This window comes from Miniopterus natalensis, chromosome 8, assembly GCF_054644295.1.
Source record: "Miniopterus natalensis isolate mMinNat1 chromosome 8, mMinNat1.hap1, whole genome shotgun sequence".
Classification (NCBI taxonomy): domain Eukaryota; kingdom Metazoa; phylum Chordata; class Mammalia; order Chiroptera; family Miniopteridae; genus Miniopterus; species Miniopterus natalensis.
Window position 1 is genome coordinate 54,807,975 of NC_142088.1, and position 26,323 is coordinate 54,834,297.

The following is a 26,323-nucleotide window of genomic DNA, read 5'->3' on the forward strand; positions in this document are numbered from 1 at the left end:
CGCTCAGTCTGAACAAATGAAGTAACTGCTACAACCTCTATTTTATTCTCTGGACAATCTCTGTTCAGCCAAATAATTATATTTAATCATCATGACAAACAAGGCATATGAAAATTAAAAACCGAAGTGCATATCAGGTTTCAACCTCAGAAATCAGAACAGACTGTAGGATGCACTAGATTATTAGATTAGGATCCTGGCTGAGAACATAAAATCGGAACAAATGATTTCTCGGGGCCATTTACTGCTGCAGAAATCCCAGATCAAAATTTATGAAATGCCAATTTACAATGACTTAGTTCCTAAAACATCTAATAACATCCTTATCATATTTCAAAGCCATCACGACTATATGAAGAGTAGAAAGGTCCTTCTAACAGAAAAATAAATAAAACCAATGCCTTCTGCCCGGCTGGCGTGGCTCAGCGGTTGAGCATCGGCCTATGACCCAGGTGATCACGGTTCGATTCCAGGTCAGGGCACATGTCCAGGTTGCAGGCTTGGTCCCTGGTAGGAGGCGTGCAGGAGGCAGCCAATCAATGACTCATCATTGATATTTCTCTGTCTCTCTCCCTCTCCCTTCCTCTCTCTGAAATCAGTAAAGATGTCTTTTTTTAAAAAAACAACAAAAAAAACAATGCCTTCTGCTCTTCAAGGATAAAAAAGGGAACTGAACTTTGCTTAAAATGTCCTGAAAGCACTAAAAGCAACAGCAATCACATTCCTATTGTTATAAATTAAAATGTGCATCTGTATCCTGTATGCATCTGGCGCTGAATTGCATCATTCCACAAATGCCATCACATTTGCATTCAACAAATCTGAATAAAATTCAGATATTCCAAAGAAAACTGACATTTTCTCCCTCTTCTTAGCATCTGCAACACTCCACTCAACTTTCCTTTTATGTAAGCTTTGCTGTGGACCAACATAAGAGAGCAGACCAAGATAACGAATGTCATGATCCCGTTGTTAATCTTCCAAAACTATTATAATTACTCATTGTAACACAGCATTCCCGAGGGCAACTTCTGGTCCACCTCTTTTGTGTTAACATTTTATTAAACTCTAAAGTTGCATATATGTGACAAAGGGACTCTGGGGTGTGGATACCAAGAATCGCTCCATCTTTTCTCTCAGATCTTTCCTCACTCTTGAAATATTTCTGTCATCTATGAATTCGTAACGTTCTTGTTTTTATCCTAGATTTACTGAAATATCGTTTCCCAGAACGCCCTGAACTTACACATGGATAGCTTTGCAGATCTCATCGGCAGTCTTCCCAGCTTTCCTTAAAGTTATGGCAAGGTTTTTGGCCCTATTTGCTTCTAGTAACGTCACTTTGTTGGATCCCTTCTGTGTTATCTTCTGTTTGCTTGAGGAAAGATCAATGGCAGGACCTTGGGCTTTTGTCTTAAATATTTCCTCAAATTCATCCACATTTAAATCCTGGGGTAGAGAAGACAAATGGATTATATTTAAAAAGTAAGTCAGGAAGCCACCATTTAGACAGTTTCTTAAATGTCAAAGAACTTCCTTCTTCTCAGTTGTTGTTTTTGACCATGGCCTGTTCTGTTCTCCTGTGTTAGAGTGTGACTTACGCCACACACACAGACGTGAACGTCTGCAGTAGATGACAGATCCCAACCAGCCAATTCAAATTCCTTTCAATGATTAGCTTGCAGGGATGGCAACCACAGACTAAAACTATGCACCAAACCAGCTAGTGAGTGTGATTATTAAGTCTTCATTCATTTAAAATTTAATAAAGAGTTTTACGCCTTTTTATAAGTTAAGGGCAGATATTGTGTCAGATATATACATATATATGTTTGGAGTACATGGAACATGCTCAAAACTACTTCATTGTAACATAACTTTTTAAACATAGTTTTAGAACCACCTTATAAAAGTTTCCAATTTTATTCTCTGACATTACATATCCTTTTTTTCTTTCCAGCAAAGCCCTTAAACCAGCTGTTTAATCACTGAGATGTCCAGGCTCCCAGGCACCCATTCGGGCCTTGCTGCACAGAGGGCCCCGCGAGTCGAGCCAGCAGGACAGGTACCTCCAGAATTCGCTCGTCGTCAATTTCGTTGAAGACTGTGCCGTTGATCTGATTCGGCTTCAGGGCGACCCAGTTAAATACTGGCATTCTGAATTTCGTCTTGATTGGCTTCTTAATTTTCACAGCTACAGAGGTCAGAGAGAACAAAATTAAGATTCCACCAAGACCCCGTGACCCTCAAGAACAATCAGACAACGGTCCTTGCGAATGGCACATGAACCCTGGAGGAAGGCTGGCAAGCTGCGCTCGGGTGTTTCAAACCATCACACGTGGCTCTGGCCAGAGCAATGTGAGGCCATCGCTTGGCTGACTGATACGGAGTTGTGTTCAAGTTATCTCAGAGCCAGGGGTTGATTTTTTTGTTTATTAATGAGGGCATCTGGTTTGCTGCATTACAGTCACAGTGTTAGGGCAATGCTTAGGACAAATAAAGCATTGGGGAGCAGAAATTATTACAAATGTTATTAGACAGCACAGAGGGCAAGTACTCTGTGCAACTCAGTTTGATATTGGTGAGCATGAGTCCTATTTTGACATCCTTAATTCCTGGTTCTAGAACACGTATCTCCAAATGAATCTTAAACTATGATGAGCCACTGTAGACAGCGGCTATTAAAGACACCAGGGATGCTAACTAGCAGCCAGAGCAATATATTCCTGTGGAGGATTTCGAAAATGGGGATTATACTGGTTGCTGAGTTATTTCAAGCACACGAAGGACCATGAATGGCCCCAAACAGAAAATGTTTCAGAAGACAGAAGGGGTACTTGGAATCAGGGTTTCTATTGCTTTTTGAGAATGGCCACCATCCCTTCCGCCTCTTGAGAGCAAGTTCTCCCCAGGGGTCAGCTATTGTGGCTAGAAGGCATGGATGAACTCACTATTAATACTGAAAACCTCTTAATAGGGAGGGAGGGACCTATCTTTGAAGGGTCAAGGGGGCAGTGCCAACTCCTCTTACTTTTGGGAAATGAGCTAAAAAAGGCAATCCATCAAGAATTCCATTAGTTAATGACATTTCATAAAGAAATCTTCCCAAACCATTTAAAGTTATATATATTCACCTTCTTAAATCTGTCCTGGGATGCCAACCACACTGTTTGGGAGCTTTGCTATTTGCCATCACTAACAAGGGAAAGAGGGAACTTCAGTGCAGGGGGGAAAAATGCAAAACACAACTGGGCTTTTACCTGGCTGCCTGCCTCAGTGGGAGGTAACTGAACGGGGAAGCAGACAGTGCCTCTCATTCCTCCAGAGTTACAGATGCCACATAATACACAGCAGGGATGTCATCTGATAATCAACACAAAAGGCATGCAGGACACAGAAACACAGCTTTGCCACAGCAGGCCTTTCCACTCCCAAGTGTGACATCTCAGCCCCTACAGCCCAACAATGTTGGACTCCTCTTTGCCTCTGCTGCCCAGGAAAACCCGTATCCTTCATGGGACACGGGAACAGACCTTCCTCTCGGCTGGGACTTCGGTGATGTTGAGTGGGAATGAGGGGACAGCGGGGGAAGGGGCTGTGCGGGATCTTTACATAATCTTAGGTAAGCGGCCAGTGACATTTGGTTCCACTGTCCCTCCACAGGCGTGGCAGGCCTCCAGACACTCACCATAGGTCACTCCATTTGCAGCCACCTTATTCATTAACTCTTTAGCAAGATTAGAAACAAGCCTGAGATCAGAACACGGGAAGGCTGTCCTGAGTTTGGGGAATGGGGGAATGGTCCGGGGAGGAGAGGCTTGTAGGTGACTGTGGCATACAGTGTTCAGGCTAAGGGAAGTGGCTCCGCATTGGTGGGTGGGTGTGTTCCACAGACAGAGCCGGAGACCGGGGGAGGAAATGGAAAAGCAGCACCCAAGCAGCTCTTCCTTCTAGAGCTGAGGCCTTAGATCGATCCAACTATGAAAATTAAACTAAACGGAAAAACACTCCTTTCCTCAGGGAGAAAGGAATGTGGCACAGGATCCAGGATGTCTGCTGAAAGGGCCATAATCTCTTCTACAGGTCCAACTGAGAAGCGTGGGCAAACCTGGGCAAACAGTCAGCCAACACCAAGACTCCCGCAGACACACAGTCAAAATGCAATGGGTCAGTGTAAGGTGGAGTGGACAGATGTAGGCACGGTGTGACCAATGGGAGCACAAGGCAAAACTCAACACACTCATGAGGAGCAACCTACAGAAAAGCTTGATCGGCCCGTCTTTTGTGGAAGCAGGAAAAACAAAGAAAATACAAACAAATTAGAGACGGTTAGAGTCAAGCGGCTCAGCAGTTGACACACTCTGCGTACAATCTTGTGCTTCTTGGACACATTTCACGAGTCAGCACAGAGCCAAAAGCTCATTTCCCTGGGAGCCAGGCCTGCCTTGAAGACTCATTTATTTTGTTTTAAAAAATAATCCTTTTTAGAAAAGGGGAAAAAAATGATTTCATTATAGTGGTCCCAAACAGCCACATTCAACTGGGCTAAGTACTCCTGAGATACAGACGATTTTTAATGGAAAATACTCAAGCAGAGTCCACACTCCCAGTGTGAAGTTCCAAAGCACATTCTGCCATAGGGACAGAACAGGGCGCAGACTGCCCAGTGGTCTGTCGTCCATGACCTACCTAGGAAGCGGGAGCCAGGTCAATCAGTCGCAGGTTTGAGGGTCAGCCTTACACTTCAAATGCACATTTCTCACCACTAATATTTCCTCTACAAAATGCAAAGAAAACTCGCTAAATAAACTTAGGGGACCTCTTCCTGGTCCCTGTCTCGGCCACTAAGAACACATTTGCTCATTGCCTGTTGAAGGGACAGGCATCCTTTTGCCTGCAGATCCGAGGACCTAGTGATGCCACAGGTTTCTGGCTTCCCAGGAGCCCTCGGCATATCACCTCAGCTCTGTGTCTCGCTCTACCAGGATATCCTGATTCTGTCTGGCATTTGGCTCCAGAGAGAGATAGCTATTGAACACACTGGCAAAACATCTCACAACATGGGCTGAACTACTAAACATTAACGGCCAAATTAAGGGTGAGTAACGAAAAGAGCTTAAAGGCTTTGTAGAAACTGCCTGATCTCATGCTACCAAATACTCATAAGGTTCTTATAATCCTCACATCTTGTAAAACAGAACATCCTGTTATTGTTTAAAGGACACTTATTGCACTTTATAAAGAGGAGTTCCGTCAATCCTACACACAGTCCTCTAAATTGCATGAGACACAAAGGGGAAAACTCCCAATGGTACCAGCTCTAAAGGTGGCAGTGGGGAATTGGCTCAACAGAATTCCACACCATAAAACAGGGAAGCAACAGGACCAACACATTTTTTAAATTAAGTTGTCCAAAAAATTAACTAGAGAAGACCAGACCTGTTCAGAAGGGACCTGGACCCATAGATCTCAGCCTGGCAGTGCTGAGTTCTGCATTAGAGCTCAGGCGAGTGGAAGCTGCATCAAGCGTTAGGTTTTGCCAGAGAAAAAGTAAACAGGACCGAAGGAGAGACACCACAGCAGGCACATCTCATGGTGAGCACGCTTAGGGGGCAAGCCTAACCAGTGAGCCCAGGTGCACACGACAATGACAGGTTTTCACACTGAAAACAGCCTGTTGATGGGACAGGTTCCTGGGGCTGGTTAAGAGGTTTTTTGTTTGTTTACATTCCAAAAACCAACAGTTCCACGATGACACACTTTCAATTTTTGTTCTTCAGATGCAATAAAAGCTCTAAAAGAAAGTGGTAGATGGGGAAGACCTTGAAAGGTTAAAATAAGCCACTGGCTTCCTGCCAACATTACTCTGAACATGTACATGTTTGTTACTTGGGCAGTTTTTTTTAAAGAAAATGTTTTTACTGATTTCAGAGAGAGGAAGGGAGAAGGAGAGAGAAATAGAAACATCAAAGATGAGAGAGAGTCATCGACTGGCTGCCTCCTGCACGCCCCCCACTGGGGATCAAGCCCGTAACCCGGGCATGTGCCCTGACCAGGAATCGAACCTTCATCTCCTGGATCATAGGTCAAGACTCAACTACTGAGCCAAGCCGGCCGGGCTACTTGGACAGTTTTACAGCACTTGGGGTGGAAGTAAACACCATGTATTTAGTGTGGAACAAGTTTGCAGTGGGTGGCTTTCTGTCACTAGGATGAGTTAGCCTATAGACCAGCTGGAGAAGCTGTGATGGGACATGATGGAGGCTGGGAAATCTTTTACAGCTACGACTGTCTTTTAGACTTTGGGAAAAAGGCTCTGAGAACTACTGCAGCCTTGGAAATGGAGACTATTACAGTGGCTCTTCAGGAGAAAGAGGAGAACTCGCAGAGGGACTGAAGCAGCTGAGGAGGCAAAATCATCCGATGTCACAGGGACAGCACCCAGCAAAGCTCAGAGCAGTTCCAAATGCCAGGAAAACACGCCATGGCTGGGAAAATGGCTTGCAGTATTTAGAGAAGAGTAAACATTCATTTCCGTGAGTCAAAAATAAGAACTTGTATTTCAAGGCATTAGAGCAACTGTCTTCCTCTTGCCCACACCCAGCCTGCTGCATTTTGTCCTGGTCAGCAGGAAGGCAAGGTGCAACACTCGGAAGCATTTCGAGGCATGGAGACACTGCTGTGGCAACATTTCCTCTTGAAGCTCCATTGAACTACAGCTACTTCTGAGGTCCTCAAATGCCCAGAAGAAATGCCTGGAAGCCTACAGCTGGCAATCACACAAAAAGGCACTGTCCCCTTTTTTGGGTGACACTGCAAATATCTTCAAGATAAAAAGAACCACAAGCACCAGAAGCATTCGGTGTCAGAGCTTCGACTGCAACAGATGTCCAGGCATGTTTGCTGAACCCGTGAAAATGCGGTGATCCCTAAGAAGGTAACCAGTCTCTCTTCTTCCTCAAGAAGGTGCTAAGACGGGTGCAGGATCACAACTTCCCACTAGGGAGAGTGTGACAAAAGGACTGAGAGAGAAATGCCTCTTGGGCATGACAATTCCCATGCACAGAGCAGGGGTGTTCTCTCAAGAGATCTGCATAATTTCCAGAGACTTGGACTTTGAAAGAATGGCTTTAACCCTCGGAGGTAAAACGAATGAGTATTCCTTACACAAGTACCTGAGTCTTAGTTCTGTGCTCTTACCTGCTAATCCTGAGTTGAAAACCACTGTGGGTGAAGACGTCCCAGGCAGCGGGGGTGCAGAAGGAGGAAGGGGTGGTGGTAACGGAGGAGCTGGCACAGTCTCGGCGGCAGGACCCGGCAGAGGTGGAGGCGGGGGAGGGGGTGGAGGGGGCGGGGGAGGGGGCGGGGGTGGGGGCGGGGGTGGCACAGGCGGTGTTACTGGACCATTTTGCACTAGCAAAAGAAAAGAAACAAATTGAAAGCAGGGGAATGGTTTTTCCTACAATATGCCATGTGCACACAAAGAACACCGGAAAGCACAAAGAAATTTTTCAAAGGCTAAAATTTCATCACCAACGAGTAGGGCATATCCTGCAACACACGTGAAACGAAGATTTATAGCCTCAATCCCAAAATGTAAAAAGTTCTTAAAATCAATAAATAAAAGCACATGCCCACAAAAGCAGACCAAGGACATAAATGACCAGTGGGAGGGAGGGAGGGAGGGAGGGAAAGACAAATATCCCAATACCACCCCCCTTCTCCCACCGAGGCTTCTTACCTGCTTCAGGTGCATCTGAGGACAGAGGCAGTGGGGGGGGCGGAGGGGGCAAGGGTCCCGAGGAGGCGGCCCCCGTTCCTGGTCCCACAAAGCTACCCGCTGCCACTTCCGAGCCCGTGGGCAATGTGCCAGAAGCTACAACTGGCAGTATGGCGATGTCCCCATCCCCTTTCTTCTGAATTTTAATGGTCCCTTGTTTCTCCAGCTCATGAATCTTTTTCTCCAGGGTAGACTGTCTTTGAATGGCTTCTTCTTTTTCTTTGACCATTTTCCTTAATGTGTGAACCTGGGTGTTGGCATCTTTGTAGATTTCCTGCAAAACAGTCCATGGTCAAGAGTTTGTCTTCACAGGATATGCATGCCTCGAACTGAGGACAAAGAAAATAACCAAAAAATAAAAATGAAAAATAAAAGGGAGGGAGGGAGAGAGGGATTCTCATACAGAGGAATTCCACAGAGCTCAGCCAAAACCTATAAAGTCCCGTTCGTTATCATTTGCGCGCTGGCAACACACGTTATGTTATACGCAATATTTAGCAATTCTTATTGCTCCTGTGATTCTTTCCATTAATCAATGCAGCTAACTCAACTCCCCCTGCAGGTGGAGAGAAACAGGGCAGAGATGACCCAGAAATGATTTTATAGCTGACTTTGAGATATCCTGAGGGCATTCCCGTGGTGTAGCATGTTTTCCTTTCACTTATTTTAAAATTCATTTTAACTCCTGGGTACGTATCAGCTAACAGTAGACAAAGAGGCCCTACATCAGCCTTGGACAGCAGTCAGAATGGGATTAAAAATCTGCATGGCGTGGGATAATCTGACAAGTGACCAGGGGCTGACTGTCCCTGAACGGGTGTCTCTGGCCTTCACAATGCCCCCTGACCAAGCTCAGGACAGCCACTGTTGCTGCATTTTCCCTTCGGTAATGCAGTTAACAAAACAGGTCAATGCTTCCCTCCGTGAATTACTTATTTCTGTCTAGGTTTTTAGTAGAAAACAAAGAAGTTACAATTTCGATTCAAAGGCTGTCCCGGTTCCTTTTACAAGGGGCCCCCGGAGGGTCCAGGGAGAGGATTTTATGGAACTTACTTGCTGGGCCTTGTACACGGGATCTCTCCCCACAAACCTCCAGCAGGCAGGGAAACATTCTTCACACCCTGTCCATTGTTAATAATCTGAGAGTCTGAACTTGAATTGAGTCCATATGCTACAACTCTGTTGAGATGGTGTGCCAGAAAATAAATTTCCTAGAGTTAACTGTAGGACATGTCAGACTATCAAGCAACACACACAGACATGATAACCATCGCATAAAATGTGCCGTTTCATTAACGGCGGTGTAAAGGCAAGCCACTTGCCCTAAAGCCCTCCAGGCGTTTTAGTGGTTTTATGTTCTCTACAATTCTAAACACACGGACGGGGCTCCATAAATACCTGACACGTAAGGTAAAACAATGCTAGCGCCAAATAAAATAGCTGCGATTATCTGATAATAAATTGGATTGGTTTTGCTTTGCCTTTTTTCTTTCCTTTTTTTTTTGGTGAAACCATTAGGTCTCGCCTGTGCTGTCATTTCACCATTTCCATAGCAACCACCAAATCTGGTTTCAAGTAGAAGCAAAGCAAAGTAACAAAAGAAATCCAAGTTCTATTAAAAATAAATAAGTGGCATGAATTAAATCCATGCTGTGTTTTTATTTCCGACCAAATGGGTGATCCACATAATCAACTCTGACTCGTCCAGATGGGAAAATACTGTTGCTCCCAAAACCTGTGATAAGGGACACACTGACCCCCGAGCGTCTGACTGCACACACATGTGTTTGCAGACCACAACTGTGTGCTTTTCTTTGGAGTATCACCTCTGAAAGAGTTCCAATAAACATGCTGCACCAATGCATTCCTCTGACACGAATGCCCAGCTAGACTAAGGCCAGAGCGCGCTCCCCATGATGCCCATCTGGGCTGTTGTCATTGTCACACTCACTCGAACCACATCCAGCTCCTTGTTCCTCTGCATGAGCTGCTTCTCCAGTTCCACGATCTTGGACATGGCTTCATTCTCTGTGTCTTGCAGTTTTTCAGACAACTGTAAAGGTTTGAAAGGGAAGCTGTGTCACAACACAAAATCACTCTGAGCAGCTCCTCGGTTCTCAGCAAGTGCAGCTCAAAGACCAAAAGGGGTCCAGGAGAGTCCTGTGTGTGTGCTCCACAGATTGTTTTCTGGAAATGTTAGTATTTATGACACTGAATACATTTTGTTTCTAACGGGAATTAATTTACACGTGATCCTTAATAAAACCCATACGTTAGTTTCTTAGTGTTTTTACATATACAGTGTGTTTCTCTCCATTTCTGCAGGGGCTATAGAACAACAGGTGAGGGAGAAGGGAAGTCCACCTTCCCTTTGCTGATAAGGACCATTAGGCAAAAGTTTTTAAAAACTGTTGATCCAGAAAACTTGACTCTGTTATAGGTGACCAGCTGAAAAAACACTACTTCTTGCTTTGACCCAAACTACCCAAATAATAAAAGCCATTTTGGAGGGGCAGTTCAAATAAACAGGTGGCCTGCCACAAAAATGGGTTACATAAGTCTGGTCATGCAACGCTGGCTGAGGCTTCCAGAGCACAACAGGCTGAGCTGTGTTACTCTCCACATAAGGCTTTAGAACTGGGCAGCTTCTGATTTCCTACCTCTCACTGAAAATGATCCCAAGTCAAGAGAATCAGGAAGGCAGGGTGAGGGGAAGAGTGGAGACTAACATTGATCAGATTCAGAATATCACACAAATATTTTAGGGAAGAGACACTAAGCCTGCAAATGCCCTTTCTAAGCAGGTGTCCACCAGGTGTAGCCCTCGCTATAGCACTTCAAAAGGGAGTTTTGGCAACCTGGCTTAACCACAAACCATGAAGACGCCCATGTGCAAAGTGATGGGAAAAGGTGAAGGATATTAAACACATGTAATACTAGTAACTAAGAAAATGTGAAGGAAAATAAATGTTCAAAGGAGAAAATAAATATCCCTCTGAAAGAGACAATTCATTTCACAATCAAGGACAGTGTCAATCAGGATCTATCAGAAGAGCCTAGTCCTCACAATGTTGGGTTTTTAAGCAGCACTGTTCTTCTGTTCTCTCTTGCAATATTACAATATTAGCTGAATGGATGAACAAATGAATAACCTCTAAAGGCCTTTAGACTCAAATTCATCTATGTCTATGGCAACAGAAACCCCTCAATTAAAACAAGTCCCTGCCCTGATACAGAGCTGACATTATACTGAGAGGACAGTCTGCTTAAAAAAGGACACAGGGGAAAGCTCGCCGATTTCCCTGAAAATGCTTATTGTTGAAATGAATCTATTCAGAACCTGAGTAGCCACAAGGCAGGAATGTGAAGACATGCATCATGATGCCACTAGAACCATGTCCACGGGCCTGTGTGGGCACATTCGGAAGAAGGTGACTCATATTTAGAAGACACTTATTCACCTTGGGCCAAATTTACATATTTGAGTTGCATGTCCCTCTAGGTAATGCCAATCATCCAACTCTCCTGGGCACGTAACAAAGTGGCCAGGAAATCTGGACGCGGCAGAAACTGAGCAGTGCACGAAGTCAAGGCAACGGATTCCTCTTAGGTTGAGGTAACACCCCTGCCTTCTTTAAAAGAACCCCGATGGCCCCTGACAGCTCTCTATCCCAAGCTGCAGCTCAGCCCTTCACTCCACATCTGTCATTTATTGCCACCAGAGCGGACACTTGTTCTGCTCTGCACCCAGTTGAACAGGCATGTTCTCCTTTTCTGAGAAGTAGTTACATGAGAGAGGTTTTCTTCCAGCTCTTCCACCCTTTCCAAGGCTGCATTCTTGGTTTCAGCATCTTCCAGCAGAGCTCCCACGTCGAACACATTGTCCAGGTACGCCTGAATCTGCACCTGCAGCTTGTCGCTCTCAGTGTGTTTCAGCTTCTAAAAAGCAAAATGTGAGAGAAGGTGGTGGTAGAGCATCTGTGAAAACAGAACATAATTACCCAACGGCCCTACATATTTTTGTTTGTTCCAAATAGTTTAGTCTTTTCCAAGAGAGGATTTGATATATCCTGAAGAAAATTCCGGAGTAACCATCTCAGAGGGGACCATCAGATTACTTTCTGGGGAATATCCTCTCCCAAATATACACACATTTCCTCCCTAATCCCTCCTATGGATATATTCCAACCTAAAACATTTTGATATGGGTGAAATCAGGAAAACAGAAAAATGTGAAACAGCTTTGAAAGGGAACCACAGTCACGGGTAACATAAAACTTGAGGGGTATCTGTGTAGGAGAAGAGATTGGAATGGGTGGTAAGTTGCCTGGGTACTGATGGTAGTTCTAATTGGGGTGGAGGGGTGGAGGGAGGTGGGGTAGGCACTGATAGAGTACATTAGCCTTGGGGCTTATTTTAACACAAACTGCTAGAACCCACCCTCCGTGACTTTCCTACAACACTGCCCCAACACAAGGAGCTCAGGGTCCCCCAAAGCACAGGTCAGGAAGCTCTCCCCCATTCTCTGCATTCCAGGGCCAGGCAGTCCAAAGGAAGTGAGCTAACCCTAAGGTGAAATTAGAGGTCAAGTAAACCAGTGATCTTCCTTAGAAGTAACTTTCCCTGGGGAAAATGGCTTTCCCTGGGGAGCAGCTAGAACAGTATCTGGCACATGGACGGTGCCAATAAACAAACTGAACAAATCAATGGCGCCTTAATAAGGCTGGCTTTTGTAAACTAATGAAGCATTTACATATTATATGCTTATCATATTCTTCTTCTAACCACTTCTATTTATCAGTGTCTAGAACCAACAGGCCAGGAAATTAAAGAAATAGAGTGTTTTGAAAGTCTTCAGTTTTGAAGAGGAATTCTCCTCTCCACAAATTCTCAGGAACACGGACTTTCTCCTCGGTCTAACTGGACATTCTATCACAGAGCTGGTTCTAAAGAGAATGCGCCCCATTTTAGCTTGGGAGTCAGAACTGAAAAAAATTTCTGAATAAGGGCAAAGTCTAGAAAAGAAAAGGGAGAAGGTTAGCAGGATTTTTCACACGATTCACAATGAATAGCAGGTGCTAACACGTTACTACCTGCGACTGTACGAACAGAAGCGAGCTCTGTGTGGCCAGCACAAAACTGAACCCAGAGCACCAGTGGGGAGTTAGCACCCAAAATGTGTTCAAATACTGCTACTCTCAGAGCATGTGGGGAAGGGGGATAGACAAACCCTGACCTCAAAGCAGAAAAATGCCTTTCAGTACAATATTCTGTCAAAGATATTGGCGGGTCTTTGAATGGGAAAACAACTCAAACAACTCTTCAATGGAAATCAGTCACGCCCCTCCCGAGCAGTCCGTAGACAACATTAACCCGGTTTCCTGAGGGCAGCTAGCTGCTCTGATAAGCAAGGCCACGAGCTCCCGAGTAACCTATTCTGTGATTGTGCCTTGCAATAAACTGGGGGTACAGACATGTAATTCCTGGCTTCACCCCCAAGGATGATGGGCAGCTTAAGTCGAGATGTCCAAGGGAGGCACTTCTATTTTTTTCGTATCTAGAACAGCCTTGAAATTGAGGCCAACAATTCTTGCCCTATCACTAGTGATCTTCCAAGTTCAAGGACCATTCTTACATAAAATGGAAAACATAAGGGTATACCATGTGCACACAGAGCTACACAAGTCCATTTACAATTTTCACATCAACTTTCTGTTTCTAAGCTGAAGAAGTTCAGGGAACTGGCTGAGCACTTCTGCAAGGGAGCGCGAGAAAGAAAAACTTTAGACCCTCTTGTCCCAAGAACCAAAAGTAGAACTTCTAAAGCCACAAACATTTTAAGCAGAATTTAACAACTACACAAGGAAGTCTCTAGTGTTCATTTCCTCATTATTTTTTTATGCTCTAAGCAATTATTCATCACTCTACAGCAGTCTGGGTTTGCCTTTCCCAGCCCAATCAGGTTCCCCAGAGTAACCAAGAATGTGAATTGCCCAACAGCCCAAATGAAGGGTGTAGTGAGACTTGACCCAGACAGAGCTCAAAGCAGAGGAAAGCTGCAGCAAGGCTATGGGAGGTTATCTGACTCCGGTACTAAAACTGCTGGCAGAAGACAGCCTAAGCTCCCAGGAGGTCTGCAAGAACCCAGTTTCTCTGGCAGACTGCATCACTCAGATTGTTTCCTTTTAACTAGCAGTACAGTAAGTGGGTGGCACAGAGCTTTAAGTGTTCTTTAGTCACTATGGACGGGTATCTTTGAAGGTAGGCAATAAATCAGGTCTTATATTAGAGCCAAAGCTTTCAACTATACTTACATCCAAGTATTCATCCAGGCCTAATTTGGTAAATTCATACTGGAGGTGAACTCTGAAATTCATATCTTCTACTGAATGGACTACAATATTAATAAACTGCATAGAGGCCACCTAAAATGAAATTACCAACAGATTAGATGCGGCTCCAAGCTTGTTTTCTCAGTTTAATCATAACATATGCTTTCAATTGCACAAATCTAAGCTCACTTACCAATTTCCCTTTCCTTTTTTCCATTGGGTCTTTAAAAAATATTTTATACTTTTTAAAAATTCAAATATCATGTAGATACCATAATTAGATACCACTTCACATCCACTAGGATGGCTATTATCAAAAAGAAAGATAGTAACAAGTGTTGACAAGGATCTGGAAAAGGTAAAACCCTCATCCGTTGCTGGTGGATGTAAAATAGTGCAGCCACAGTCTGACAGTTCCTCAGTGTTAAGTACAGAGTTACCGCGTGACCCAGCAATCTCATTCTTAGATATACATACCCAAGAGAAATTGAAATATACATCCACATAAAAATTTGTACATAAATGTTCATAATACTATTATTCATAGTAACCAAAATGTGGAAAGAAAAAAAACCAATGCCCATCAATTGATGGATTAAAAAAATGTGATATATCCACATGATGGAATATTATGCAAACAATAAAAAGGAATGAAGTACTGATATGTGCTACAACATGGATGAACTTGAAAACATTAAAAGTGAAAAAAGTCACAAAACATAACATGTATTATAATTCCATTCATATGAAGTATCCAGAATAGGCAACTCTACAGAGGCAGAAAGTAGGTTAGCAGCTGCCTAGGACTGGGTATGCGGAAAATGGGGAGTGATTGCCGATGGGTATGAGGATTCTTTTGGGGGTGACAACATTTTCTAAATTAGACTGCAATGATGACTGCACAGCCCTACAAATAACACTAAAAATATGTTGACTTGTACAGTTTAGAAGGGTAAATTGGATAGTATGTTAATTATATATCTCAGTAAAGCCTATTGAAAAGTCTTAATAGGTATATAGAATAAACTATGTAAGTTATTACAGATATATTGTAGAAAATGTGAAAATTATTACAAAGAGAAGCATTCAAATCTCCTACAATCACAGGTGATTTATCGCTCCTTCTGAAATATCACCGTGGGCCCCACCATACCAACGGGATCATCGCAGGATCTCTGGCCCATCTTTCCATCTTAAACAATCAACTGGTTTCCATTGCCTAGAAGCCTTGGACTTATTGGATTTATTGCTTTCTGCCCACAACGGCATCAGTGGCCCTGAGGCCAGCCACAGAGAAAAATCAGTCCCAGGTTTGGTAAAAACAGCACAGAGTTCAACAGATCTATTTGGCTTCTAATAGTGACAGTCAGTTTATTTATGGTGGAAATACCTCACTAGCGCTTTCCCTCTACAGTTAAACAGAGCCTCCTACAAGGAGGTAAAATGATTGTGGGACCCAGGTTCACGTTTACTCTGAAAACCACCTCACTCTTCCTCTCTCCCCCAGGCCCCGTTTCATTTCTCTTTTCAAAATTATTTGTGTTATGCTAGATTCTTCTTTGAGTGTGTGATATATTGGTTATCCTCTCTAGGTGACCAGGAGACACTACGGCAGTTTACTAAAAAGTGACTTCAGGTGCTATGGCTAAATGAGCTAAAGAAGATTTGGTCAGTTTTTTGTTTTCTTTTGTCCACTGAAAAAAACATAAAAAGGTTCCATGCTATGTTAGAAACATTTGTATTATATTTTATAAGAAATAAGTCATTTGGGAGGTTATGCACCTTAATTACGGTTTATGAAAAGCCTCATTTTCTGGAGGAAAAATATGGTTGGATTTGGCATCTTTCCATTTCTCTTCTGAAAGCAGGTCTAAATGATCTGTTGAGTTTTATGATATGCCTGAGAGGTAACTATTTGCTGGGTGACACACAAACCAAGCACATAGTACCCGTATGCCAACTGCCTCTAAGTAAGGTTCCTCAGTGCATGTACATATGAATAAATGTACTCATAGAAAATAGACACTCGTCTGTAAACAGTGCAGGTGTTTTAAAAGGTTTATAATTATAATTTCAGCAGAAACTCAAATGGCAGAGAGATCCTGTACATATGATAAATGTGTTAGGTAGGCCATGTGTAACACAATAGGGAATGGTGTGGACTGTGACGAACTGGAAAGTATGCCTTTAGACTAAAGGAACAGGGGCTACTTGTCTCCAGCAGCTGATATTCTGCAAGAACAGGGGCCTAGTGTTGTCAGAAATGTTTAAGAAAATCAGAAATTTGTATTTTTGCCCACAATTTCCAAATTCTTTTATGGAAGGACATCACTGGCAGACTAACTCACAAGCCTGTAGGCTGGCGTTAGCCTGGGAGCCTCCAGTTCACAAACCTGGCTTAAAGAAACAAATAAGTTCCCCCATGAGGCCAAAAGAAACTAATAAGGTGAGCCAGGGCACAATTTCTTCACATATTTACCACCAGTGCAAACAGCTGTAAACACTCCCCAAAAATCCTAAAACAAGAATCAAAAAGTCAATGTAAAGAATTCCTTGTTTCACATTCATTTTTTTACCTTCTTAAAAAGCATACATACATATGCTTTATGGAACAGAAAATCTTCTCTATAAAAGATTTCATCTCTCTCACTGATTTTAGAAGGGGCTGAGAGTCAGGATGCATATTATATTTGAGGACCCAGAAAATTTTTTTTTTTACATAAAAGGGTTAGAAATCTGCAAAGCTATGTTTCATATTTTACAGTCACTGAAGCAATTCCAATGAAAACCCTGCCTAGCATCCTAAGCACAGGTTTTAGAGGACTGAACAGTGCAGGACCTGATAGAGATGCCTGCTCCAGGCTGGAAGAGATCTCGGAGATGAAGCCCAGGTAAGGATCTCCCAGATTAGGTCAAAGACAGCCTGCCAACCTGGGTGCACGCAAGGGTAACCTGTCTCAGGAAATTCTCTATAGCAGACTCCACCTGCAGAACAGGATTAAGCTTCAGGCACATGGATTCAGAGGTGCTCAAACTCCTTTTGAAGTCAGTCCCGGAGGAGGACAGTCCTGCTGAACCGCATGCTCTTGCATGTTATTTAGCCTGGAAGGGGATCTGTATGATAAGTATGCCCTCACAGAATTACTAGAGCAGGAAAGATGGGGGGGATCGCTGCTGTATATTAATTTGGGGGATATATACAGTCAATTCCACAAACCAAAGCACTTTAGTCTTGGTGAATACTGTCTGGGGAATGCCACTGGCTGGGGTGTGCAAAAGGCAAAGCGGTCCAGATTCTTGCCCTCTGCCCTAAGGATTCCTATGCAACGCCACTGACAGTAACAGCGACTGCAGGCACAGGCACCGTGCACGGTAACATCCTTTCCCCAAGTGCCCGGCTTCACGCTTTATCTGCTGTAAGTACTTTTGGCCTGTGCTATAGTGTGCGTAGAAGGAATAAAACTGGAAATAAATGCCATAAAGGGAAAATACAGATTAAGAGGGACAGTCTAGTTTGGATCTGTAGCATATTATGCTCCATTTTCTGTCCTTTGTAACATACTCATACATATGTATAATATATATAAATATCAATGGATTTAGGGGAAAGTGCTGAAATGGGGTTTGTTTTATTGAATGTAGTACTAAAATAGCTCACCATAAAATCGATGTTATTGTCTTCATTCCTGAAATGTTCCATCAACTTCTCAAAGCGCTGTTTTTCTCCACAAACCTGAAACACAGATTTTCGTCGTGCATGTGAAATTCCAAACATAAGCATTACAAAATTAGATGCAGAAATTTTAGCATTAATAATTGTTTCCAGAATATCTATTTTTTCCCCTCTTTCGTACACTACTTTTCTTCCAAGCTAGTTAACTCACAAATAGCAATGTGAGCCAGGACCCAAGCTGGTCCTTGGTTTCCTTCGCATGTTCTTGATATTCTGAAATCCCTATCAAATGTGTTCTTCTTTCCTGGGTTACCTTTGCATGTCCCACCAACGTTTTTAACCTGCATTAAAATCCCAGAATTTTGCTTATGGTAATTAAAAAAAAAAAAAATCACCAGGGTTCTCCTTTTTATAGAAGTACTTTTTAACCAGACATGCTAAGAGATCTTAACAATTTTGTATTTAAATTCCTTGAAAAGCAGATTCAAAATTTTGATATCATGTCTAAGCTAATTAAGTAATTTTAGTGCATAAGCTACAACACAGAAACTTTGAGAAGCTATTAACTCATACAAGGTGCATACAGAACCTGCAGTCAGAGGCCAGAAACATATCAATTTAGCTGAAATTAGTGCTTTCACTGAATAGATGAAATAAAAAAACCTTATGAACTCCAGGGCCCCAAGGTGTCTGCATATACATGGAATTAAATACAGTGAGTTTAAAACACAAAGTCAAAGAAAGATCTGTACCAAATAATGACTCTGGAGACTAAGCTGAGTCCCTAAATCCAAGGATAAACTTTAATTCTGTCCATGTCCTTGGCGACCTTTATTGGGGCCAAGTCTTATACCCACTGGTTTATTCATTCCATCTTCAGAAAATATTCACCTGACCAACTACAGGCTATAAGTTGTGTTAGTAAGACACAATCTCTGGTCTAAACATTTTGCAACTTTAATCCAGGTTTCACATGCTTAACTAAATGTTCTGATCCCATCTGTGATCTTAGGGATATTCAGGCCAATCCTAAAGAATTCTCCTAAAATGATATTTCACCCAGCCGGAGTAGCTTGGTTGGTTGGGTGTCATTCCGTGCACCAGAAGGTTGCCGGTTTAATTCCCAGTCAGGACACATGTCTGAGTTGCAGGTTTGATCCCCAGTTAGGGAGCATACAGAAGGCAACTGATCAATGTTTCTCTCTCACACTGATGTTTCCCTTTCTCTCTCTCTCTTTAAGCATGTCCACAAGGATTAAAAAAGTAAAAATAAAATAAAATGGTATTTCATAATGCTATAAGGCAGTGATTTAATTCCATTATATTAAATTCCATGTGAATATACATATGAAGAGAAAGTCCCATGAGGGCAGGAATTCTGTCTCTTTGGTTAGGTGCTCTATCCCCAGCATCTAGAACAATGCTCGACACACTGTAAGTTCTCAATAATATTTGTCGAATTACACTGAATAGAGAATAAGCATGTAATTATGTTAAAATACAATTAACGGGAGGGTGAATGACTTACTAATCTCCATAAATCTTCAGTGGTGGTTCCTGGGCCTAAGGTGAGAATGTTCAGGGGGATGGCCTTTGACCTCTGCGGGCCATCTAAGTCTTAAAGCAACTTAATTTTCTCGACAGATTCAGACCACAGTTTACTATATTCTGATGACAATTCTCCATATATGTATTCATGCCTTAACAGAAAATAATTACAGAAGACAGAAGAATAGTACATGGGCCCAGTCTGGAGGAAGGGGGGGAAGCCCCAAAAGGAAGAGTTTGAAGCAAAGCCTGTAAAAACACATGTCCAATGCCACCCTAGGCAGCCTGATTCAGCAGCCCCAGTGGGCATGTACAATTTAAAAAGTACTACAGACCATCTGATGCTCTGCAAAGGCTGAGAACCAGGGATTTAAAGGGATACTGTGTTCTGTCCCTAGCCCCTCAAGAGAATATGCAGAAAGTTCCTGGAAACAAAAGGTTGACGCGGGTGAGGCAGGGCAAGATCGGCTCCCTAGACTAGGACTTCAGTCACATCTTGTGCCCAAAGTCACAAGTGTCCCTCGCCTGCAACAAGGGCCCAGTGGGTGAAAACTGCCAAGGCTTGCATAGAAAAGGTCAGGCTTACAACCTGAACTTTCTTTAAGAGAAACCTCAACATGAGAACTTGTTTCCCAGGAGAATGGTTTATTTCGATGTCTTGGGAGGGCGGTAGTGGCAGGAGAAAGGAATAGAGGCAGTGCTGGGTCTGGGGACAGCTGCCTGCTCTCTCCTGAGACACAGCCTGCGTTTAATGTCTTGGCTGAGTGGCTAGGCGCTCACTGAACCACACCAGGCAATGGCCATCGATGAACAGGAACAATGAAGACAATTCCTTCAAACTGAAAGGGAAAGCCCTTCAAATTCAAGAATGTCAGAGACCTGGAAAGTACCTTGGGTAATCCGGCGCCCTCAATTTATGAATGAGACCGACACCCAGACACATCGGATATCTCCAACTTGATGGAAGTTCACACAGAGGCTAGAACCAGGCCCCCAGCTGCAAGCCTGACATTCCATCTCCCACACAGCCCAGTGTTCAGATAAAGATATTCCACTTAAGACAATACTTAAAGCATTCCAGAATTATTTGAGATGACAACAGAGATGAAAAACGTTATTATTAAAAGCCACAGTCATTACACCATGCATACAGTTGATGTCCATGCACCAGAATCTTCCATGGGACGTCTAAAAAGGGCAGATTCCTGAGGTCTAAATCAATACATACTGAATGAGAATCTTGACAGACAGAACTAGGAATCTGTGCTTTTAAAAAGGACTCATTGTACTTTGGACCAGCATTTGGGAAACAGTGGCTACCCAATATTAGACTAGCTCAGCGATGTTCGACATGTGTGCTGCAAGAATTTTTAAAACACGCAATACCTGACTATTTAGTCAGGGGCACTGACCTCTTTTCCCTTACATTGTCAAATAGAAAAAATGACAACAGTCAACACAACAATAGCTGTTTGGTGTGAATGAATAAAAATTATACCTATTTTTTTGTCAGACTGGCAAAAAATATAACTCAGTTTTTGGTGTGCCACAGAGTTTTAGAAATTAGTTTGTGTGTGCCATGAAGTGCAAAAGGTTGAAAATTGCTGGACTAGCTGATTAAACCCTCCAATTAATTCAACCTGGAATTTAACAACACAACTAAAGAAACACAGTTACCATAACTGGGTATCACAAGAAGGTAGCAGGGATTGGCCCACTGATCCTGCATAGCTACAATAAATAAGGTAATTCCAAAATAATCATGAATTGTGCCCAGAATTTTATATGGCTGAGGGAAGCACATGTGGGTGGCAACCAAACAAACGACTCGTGGCCTGTGGATAAAGAGAGATGGCATCAAGTTCAGAACAAGCAAGATTAATTTCATACTGGGATCCCAAAATCATTGTACTAGTCTGGTAGGCAGGACTGAAATAGACATTATGAAGAGCTTTGAATATATACAATATATTCATTTATTTAGAAATCAGTCATTCTGTCAACAGACAAATTCGTGCTGAAAACACGTGTTATGAAATAGAAATACCTTTAATCTTCACCAAAAAAATAGACATAAATATCTTCCAATTTACAGCTCCTCTGAACTTGGTGAAAAGAACCCGAATGCGCAAAACAACATTTTTGCCAACATGGATGCCAGCTTCGGGAAACCTACAAAGGGGGCCCTGACTGACCACTCTCCTCGCCCACTGTAACCAGAAGGGCCCCTCCTCCAGCTCCATCAAGCCCTGCCTGTCAAGGTGCAGACAGACCGCTCGCTGCTGCTGCCAACCCCCACCCTGCCTCAGGGTGTGCTTCTGACACTGCTCCAGAGGCCCCTGCATCCCTGCTGAAGCAGAGGAAGCATGCACACAGATGCACATTTGTTTCCACATCCTTGAGCAATCATTAAACAAGTGTATACTACGGTCCTGCAGGAAACGGGAAGACATGTGTGGGGAAGGTTGGGAAAAGTCATGTCCACATTAAAGGACAGTCGTTGTGGCTCAGAGCTCACATCTGGACCTCCACACACACCAACAGGACACGCAAGGCTGAACGGGCTGCTTCTCTCCTTTGAAACTGGCCTTGTTTTAGAAAGTTGGTGACGATAAAAGGAATGAGACCACTGATGCTCAGTACTTTTCAGCATCCGCACATTGGGGATGTTCTCTAGGCCTTCATCCAAACAGAGCCGGAGTACCTCTGCAAGTCCATTTTACTGCATGTTATATTTTGCTACACTTAACTTCCACCCGCCAACAAAGGCCCAGACAATATATGATCTGAAAACTTTAAAGTGAAAAAATAATTGTACTATGTCAACTGAAATCTGTCATTTCTTGACTTTTATATTCGCTGGTATTTCCCAATCCCCCACTAGCTTTAACACCGATTTCCTGCATCAATACAGAGTAGTCGCTGGAAGAGGTCAGGAGGCAGCGGATGGAAGTGACGCGGCTGCAGGAAGGCTGAGCAGCAGGCTAAGAGGAGCCCCGTGGTGCACTGAGCCACTCCGTCAGGCATCAGACCTCCGCTCCAGCAGCCGGGGCTGCCAGAAATGAAGTCAAGCAGCAGAAAAATAAAAGTATATGCCCTGGAAAAGCAGGTACTCCACTGTAAACTTATGTTTACTACTATGAACTTATAAGGCATCTTCATTCATAAATCATTTATAGATCAGTCTCGTGTGAATGAGTTCATGGACCCTGATGAACACAGTGTAAAGTGACAACGCTCAGGCTGGGGTCCTGGAGCAGACCTCAGTCGGCTAACACAGCCACCAATCCCCCCATATCTGTGCGGACCTAATACAGCCGGACGTCTCTGCACTTGAAGCTCTGACATTGATGGGGGTGAGGGCAGATGAGGGCAGAAATGGGACTGTGTGGAGTATTAAACAGGGGACCTTAAAACCTCACAGTGATCTTGTGTAACTCGAGAAACCTCCCTGGACTTTGGGTTTCACATCCATTAATTTGAGGGCCTGAGATTACACCCTTGGTTTTCATGGCCTGTTCTAGGAAGCCTTAAGGGTCAGAGAGGAACGCTTTGGAAGCTGCAAGAATGGGGGCGTGCCAGGGAGAGGAAAAGCACAGATGAGAAAGGTTCTCAGGACTTCTATCCTCACTTATCCAGGTCTGCTTGATTATATGAGTTTCCTGGTAAGATTTCTTTTGGAAAAAGAAACTTTCATTGAAGGTTTCCATTGCTAATAAAAACTTGAAAAAAAATCCTCTCACTCTGTATCTTAAAGCTCTAAAATCCTAATTTGGCCTGGTAATATAACATGATATTCCCTAACTGGCCAGCCTGGAAACTCTACACAAGCCAAACTTAAAGAGACGCACTGGGCTATGCAGGCCCTGAGTAGCCAACGTAAGGGCCAGAGCACTAACTCACAGCATCTGGCCCACTGGTGCCGGTAAAGTAGATAAATCCTGCCCTGTCCAGATAAGATGGGCCACACCTGGGACAAACAAGACACCTTTTCACTTCAAGCAGGACTGAAGCAAAAAGCACAGCTTCTGCCAAAAGACAAGTCAACTCTGTTCTCTAACATCTGTGAAAGACATCTCTGAACACCGTCCCAAAGCATTTAAATAAATCTGGGGCCCTGGATGCCAGAGGGCTGGTGGTTTAAAGCACCTCTAAAGGTGGGCAGAGGTTTGGGGATGATTTCTCTAAAGGCTAACAGCTGGGAAAAGATGGTTTTACAAAAGCCTTGTAATAAAGAGTGTTATCTTGCTGGCCAGATGTTGAAATGAACAACAGACCGCCTGCCTTCAGTCACTTCTCTGTCCCCCCCCTTCAAGGTCAGTGACTGTCTTTGGCTTCCCCCGGCAACAGCTCCCAGGACACCACACAAAGTTTGCAGCCAGCTTGAGGCCTGGCTCTTATGAGGTGGCTATAAAATACGCTCCTAGGTTAGTTATATAAAAATTAAAGGCCCCTTGCTTAAGTGTTTCCTTCTTGCCCTGTTGCCCGGCGCCTGCCTCAATGCTTCCTTTTTCCCTTCTCACAATAGGCCCCTGTGATGCACAGGGCTCCCTGCAGGAAGGCCGGCTTAGAGGCACAGTCCATTATGACTGATTAGACTGCCCTTCTTGGGGGCTGCCTGCAAATAACAGTTCTGTTTTCTTTTCAGGGTCACATGAAGTAAACAGCCATTTCACAGTCAGTCCTAGGTGAAAAGCATCTTTCACCTTCTGCTGAGAGCACCGGCAGTCTGAGGGCCCTGACGCCATCAGGGCCCGCCAGAAACCAATTCTCTGAGATGTTCTGCCACTGCTAGGGGCCCATGATCGCTTTCCTCGAGGGGACCAGCCACTTCACGCCCTGACACCAAAGGGCTGCTGGGACAGAAGCAGATCGCTCCAACCTGGGGCTGGCTCTCCTGTCTCCTCCAGATTGGAAGGTGGAAATGTTCATCAAACCGAAGCAATCTGAAACTGAACACCCTTAACTCACTCCCCTGAAATAAAGACTAATGAAAGCTGAACAACCGAATGTATTCTACAATCCACAATTCAACCCTCCTCCCTCATAAATTAATAAAATATTTATGTCCATCTTGGACCAGTCATCTGATTATGAGCCAGAGGTTTCATCCACATAATGCTAAACACCCTTTTGAAAACACCACTTTTCCAGATGTTTCCAAATATCCAGATGTTTGGCACCAAGCACACGAAGCATCCAGATGACTGTTTTACTTTCCGTGCACATATTTTGCTGTACTGACTAAAGAATCCTGACGTAGAAGCAAAGGGCTAGTGAAATCCCCAAAGGATGACTTGTTGACACACCACACCTTAAATGAGAAATGCACTTTTATCACTTCCCTAAAAAAAGATGATCTTCATTAAATTCTAGAGAGTGCGGCTCCACAATAACAATTCTTCATAAACAAAGAATTTCGTTCAGAAAAATATCTTTCAGAAATACTAATATATGACTTTATTTTTTAAAATTTTTATTTATTGATTTTAAAGGGAAGGAGAAAGAGAAACATCACTTTGTTGTTTCACTTACTTATGCATTCATTAGTTGATGCCTATAAGTGCCCTGACCAGGGATCAAACATACAACCTTGGTATATGCCTAATATATGACTTTAATCTCTCTGGCTTCAAATGTAAGACTCACATCTCTTGGTCATCAGTAAGGACACATACAGATTCTTTCAGGCTTCAGTTCCTACAGGGAAACCACAGTACCTTCTAGTTCTTCTAGAGAGACTGGTATTTTAAACAGCGACCAGAGAACTAAATAGCAAAGGCCTTCAGGCATCTCTAGGACAACTTATCAGTCAGGCCCCTCAAAAGTAGAAGGCCCAACACTGTCCTTTACTTCATTCATTTCTCCTCATGGCTTCGTCCTTTGAACATACCCAGTCTGGTCAAGCAAGCAAGAGACGGGACACAATGACACATCTGTGGTGGTCGTCACATGTTCACTAAACCACAGCAATAGCACGTGGTGGCAGCTGTTTACATCCTGTGCCATTTTCACCAACACAACTTGGGGCATGCTCAGGGGACAGATGTCAACCCATGCTAGCCTCATGCCTGAATCACAACAAATCAAATTAAATTGAACAAAGACGTGCTATGAATTGAGAGCCCTTGAAGACAAGGACTCTTTGTGAAATCAAAGATCTCAGTCCATAAATAGGCAAATGCCTGAAGTTTGTCCACTGCTCTCTCCTCTCAGTTCACATCCCCTCTACTGTCTTCTGTGCTCTGCTCCAATTCTGGGTCTCATCAGGAGGGCCTTGTTCTTAGCTACCTATAACCACTGCCACCAGCTCAAGATGATAGTAGACAAGGAATTCGAGCAGCAGTTCTTAAAAGTGTGGTCCTGGAACACCAGGCCCCTGAGGTCCTTTTACAGAATCTGTGAGGTCAAAACTATTTTTATAATAATAGTGAGATGTTGCTAGCCTTTTTCAGAATTAACAATGGCACTGGCGGTGCAAAAGCAACAGTGAGTGAATGAAACTGCTGGTGCCTCAGCACGAATCAAGGCAGTGACATCGGATTACACCAGCAGTCACTGTGTTCATCACAGTGGTGCACTCTCAGTTAAAACAGAAAAAGAAAAGAAGAAGCCAGTCTCACTCAAGAATACCTTTGATGATGCAATAAAAATTTAATTTTATTTAATCTGAACCCTTGGATACATTCTATATGATTAATATTCTATATGATGAAATGGGAAGCCTGCATTAAGCACTTTTGCTGCATATTAAAATATGCTGTCATGAGGACAAGTGCTTCTATGATTGTGCTTCTAGTTGCAAAATGAATCAGCCACTTTTTCACACTTATTTAAATGAATGACTGGTAAACTACAATTATTCAAACATATATATTTGGCAGTTATTTTCTTGAAAATGAATGAAGGAGCCTTTTACTTTAAGGAAAACTATTGACAGTATTTGTTTCCAATGATGAAAATGAGCTTTCAAGCAAAAATGATAATTTT

At 43.3% G+C, this 26,323-nt stretch overlaps 1 protein-coding gene across 6 annotated transcripts in view; it reads right to left on the reverse strand.

Annotated features, from left to right (window-relative positions):
- The window catches only part of FMNL2 (formin like 2), a 275,860-nt gene that overhangs the window by 20,781 nt on the left and 228,756 nt on the right, over nt 1-26,323 (reverse strand). For all 6 annotated transcript variants that reach the window (XM_087819849.1, XM_087819846.1, XM_087819848.1 and 3 more), the window contains 8 exons: nt 17,771-17,845; nt 14,095-14,205; nt 11,570-11,719; nt 9,732-9,833; nt 7,742-8,054; nt 7,201-7,413; nt 2,070-2,194; nt 1,247-1,449 (listed from right to left, as the gene is read on the reverse strand). In XM_087819849.1, the coding sequence (XP_087675975.1) occupies nt 1,247-1,449; nt 2,070-2,194; nt 7,201-7,413; nt 7,742-8,054; nt 9,732-9,833; nt 11,570-11,719; nt 14,095-14,205; nt 17,771-17,845 (1,292 nt within the window). The remainder of the gene's footprint in view (nt 1-1,246; nt 1,450-2,069; nt 2,195-7,200; nt 7,414-7,741; nt 8,055-9,731; nt 9,834-11,569; nt 11,720-14,094; nt 14,206-17,770; nt 17,846-26,323) is intronic.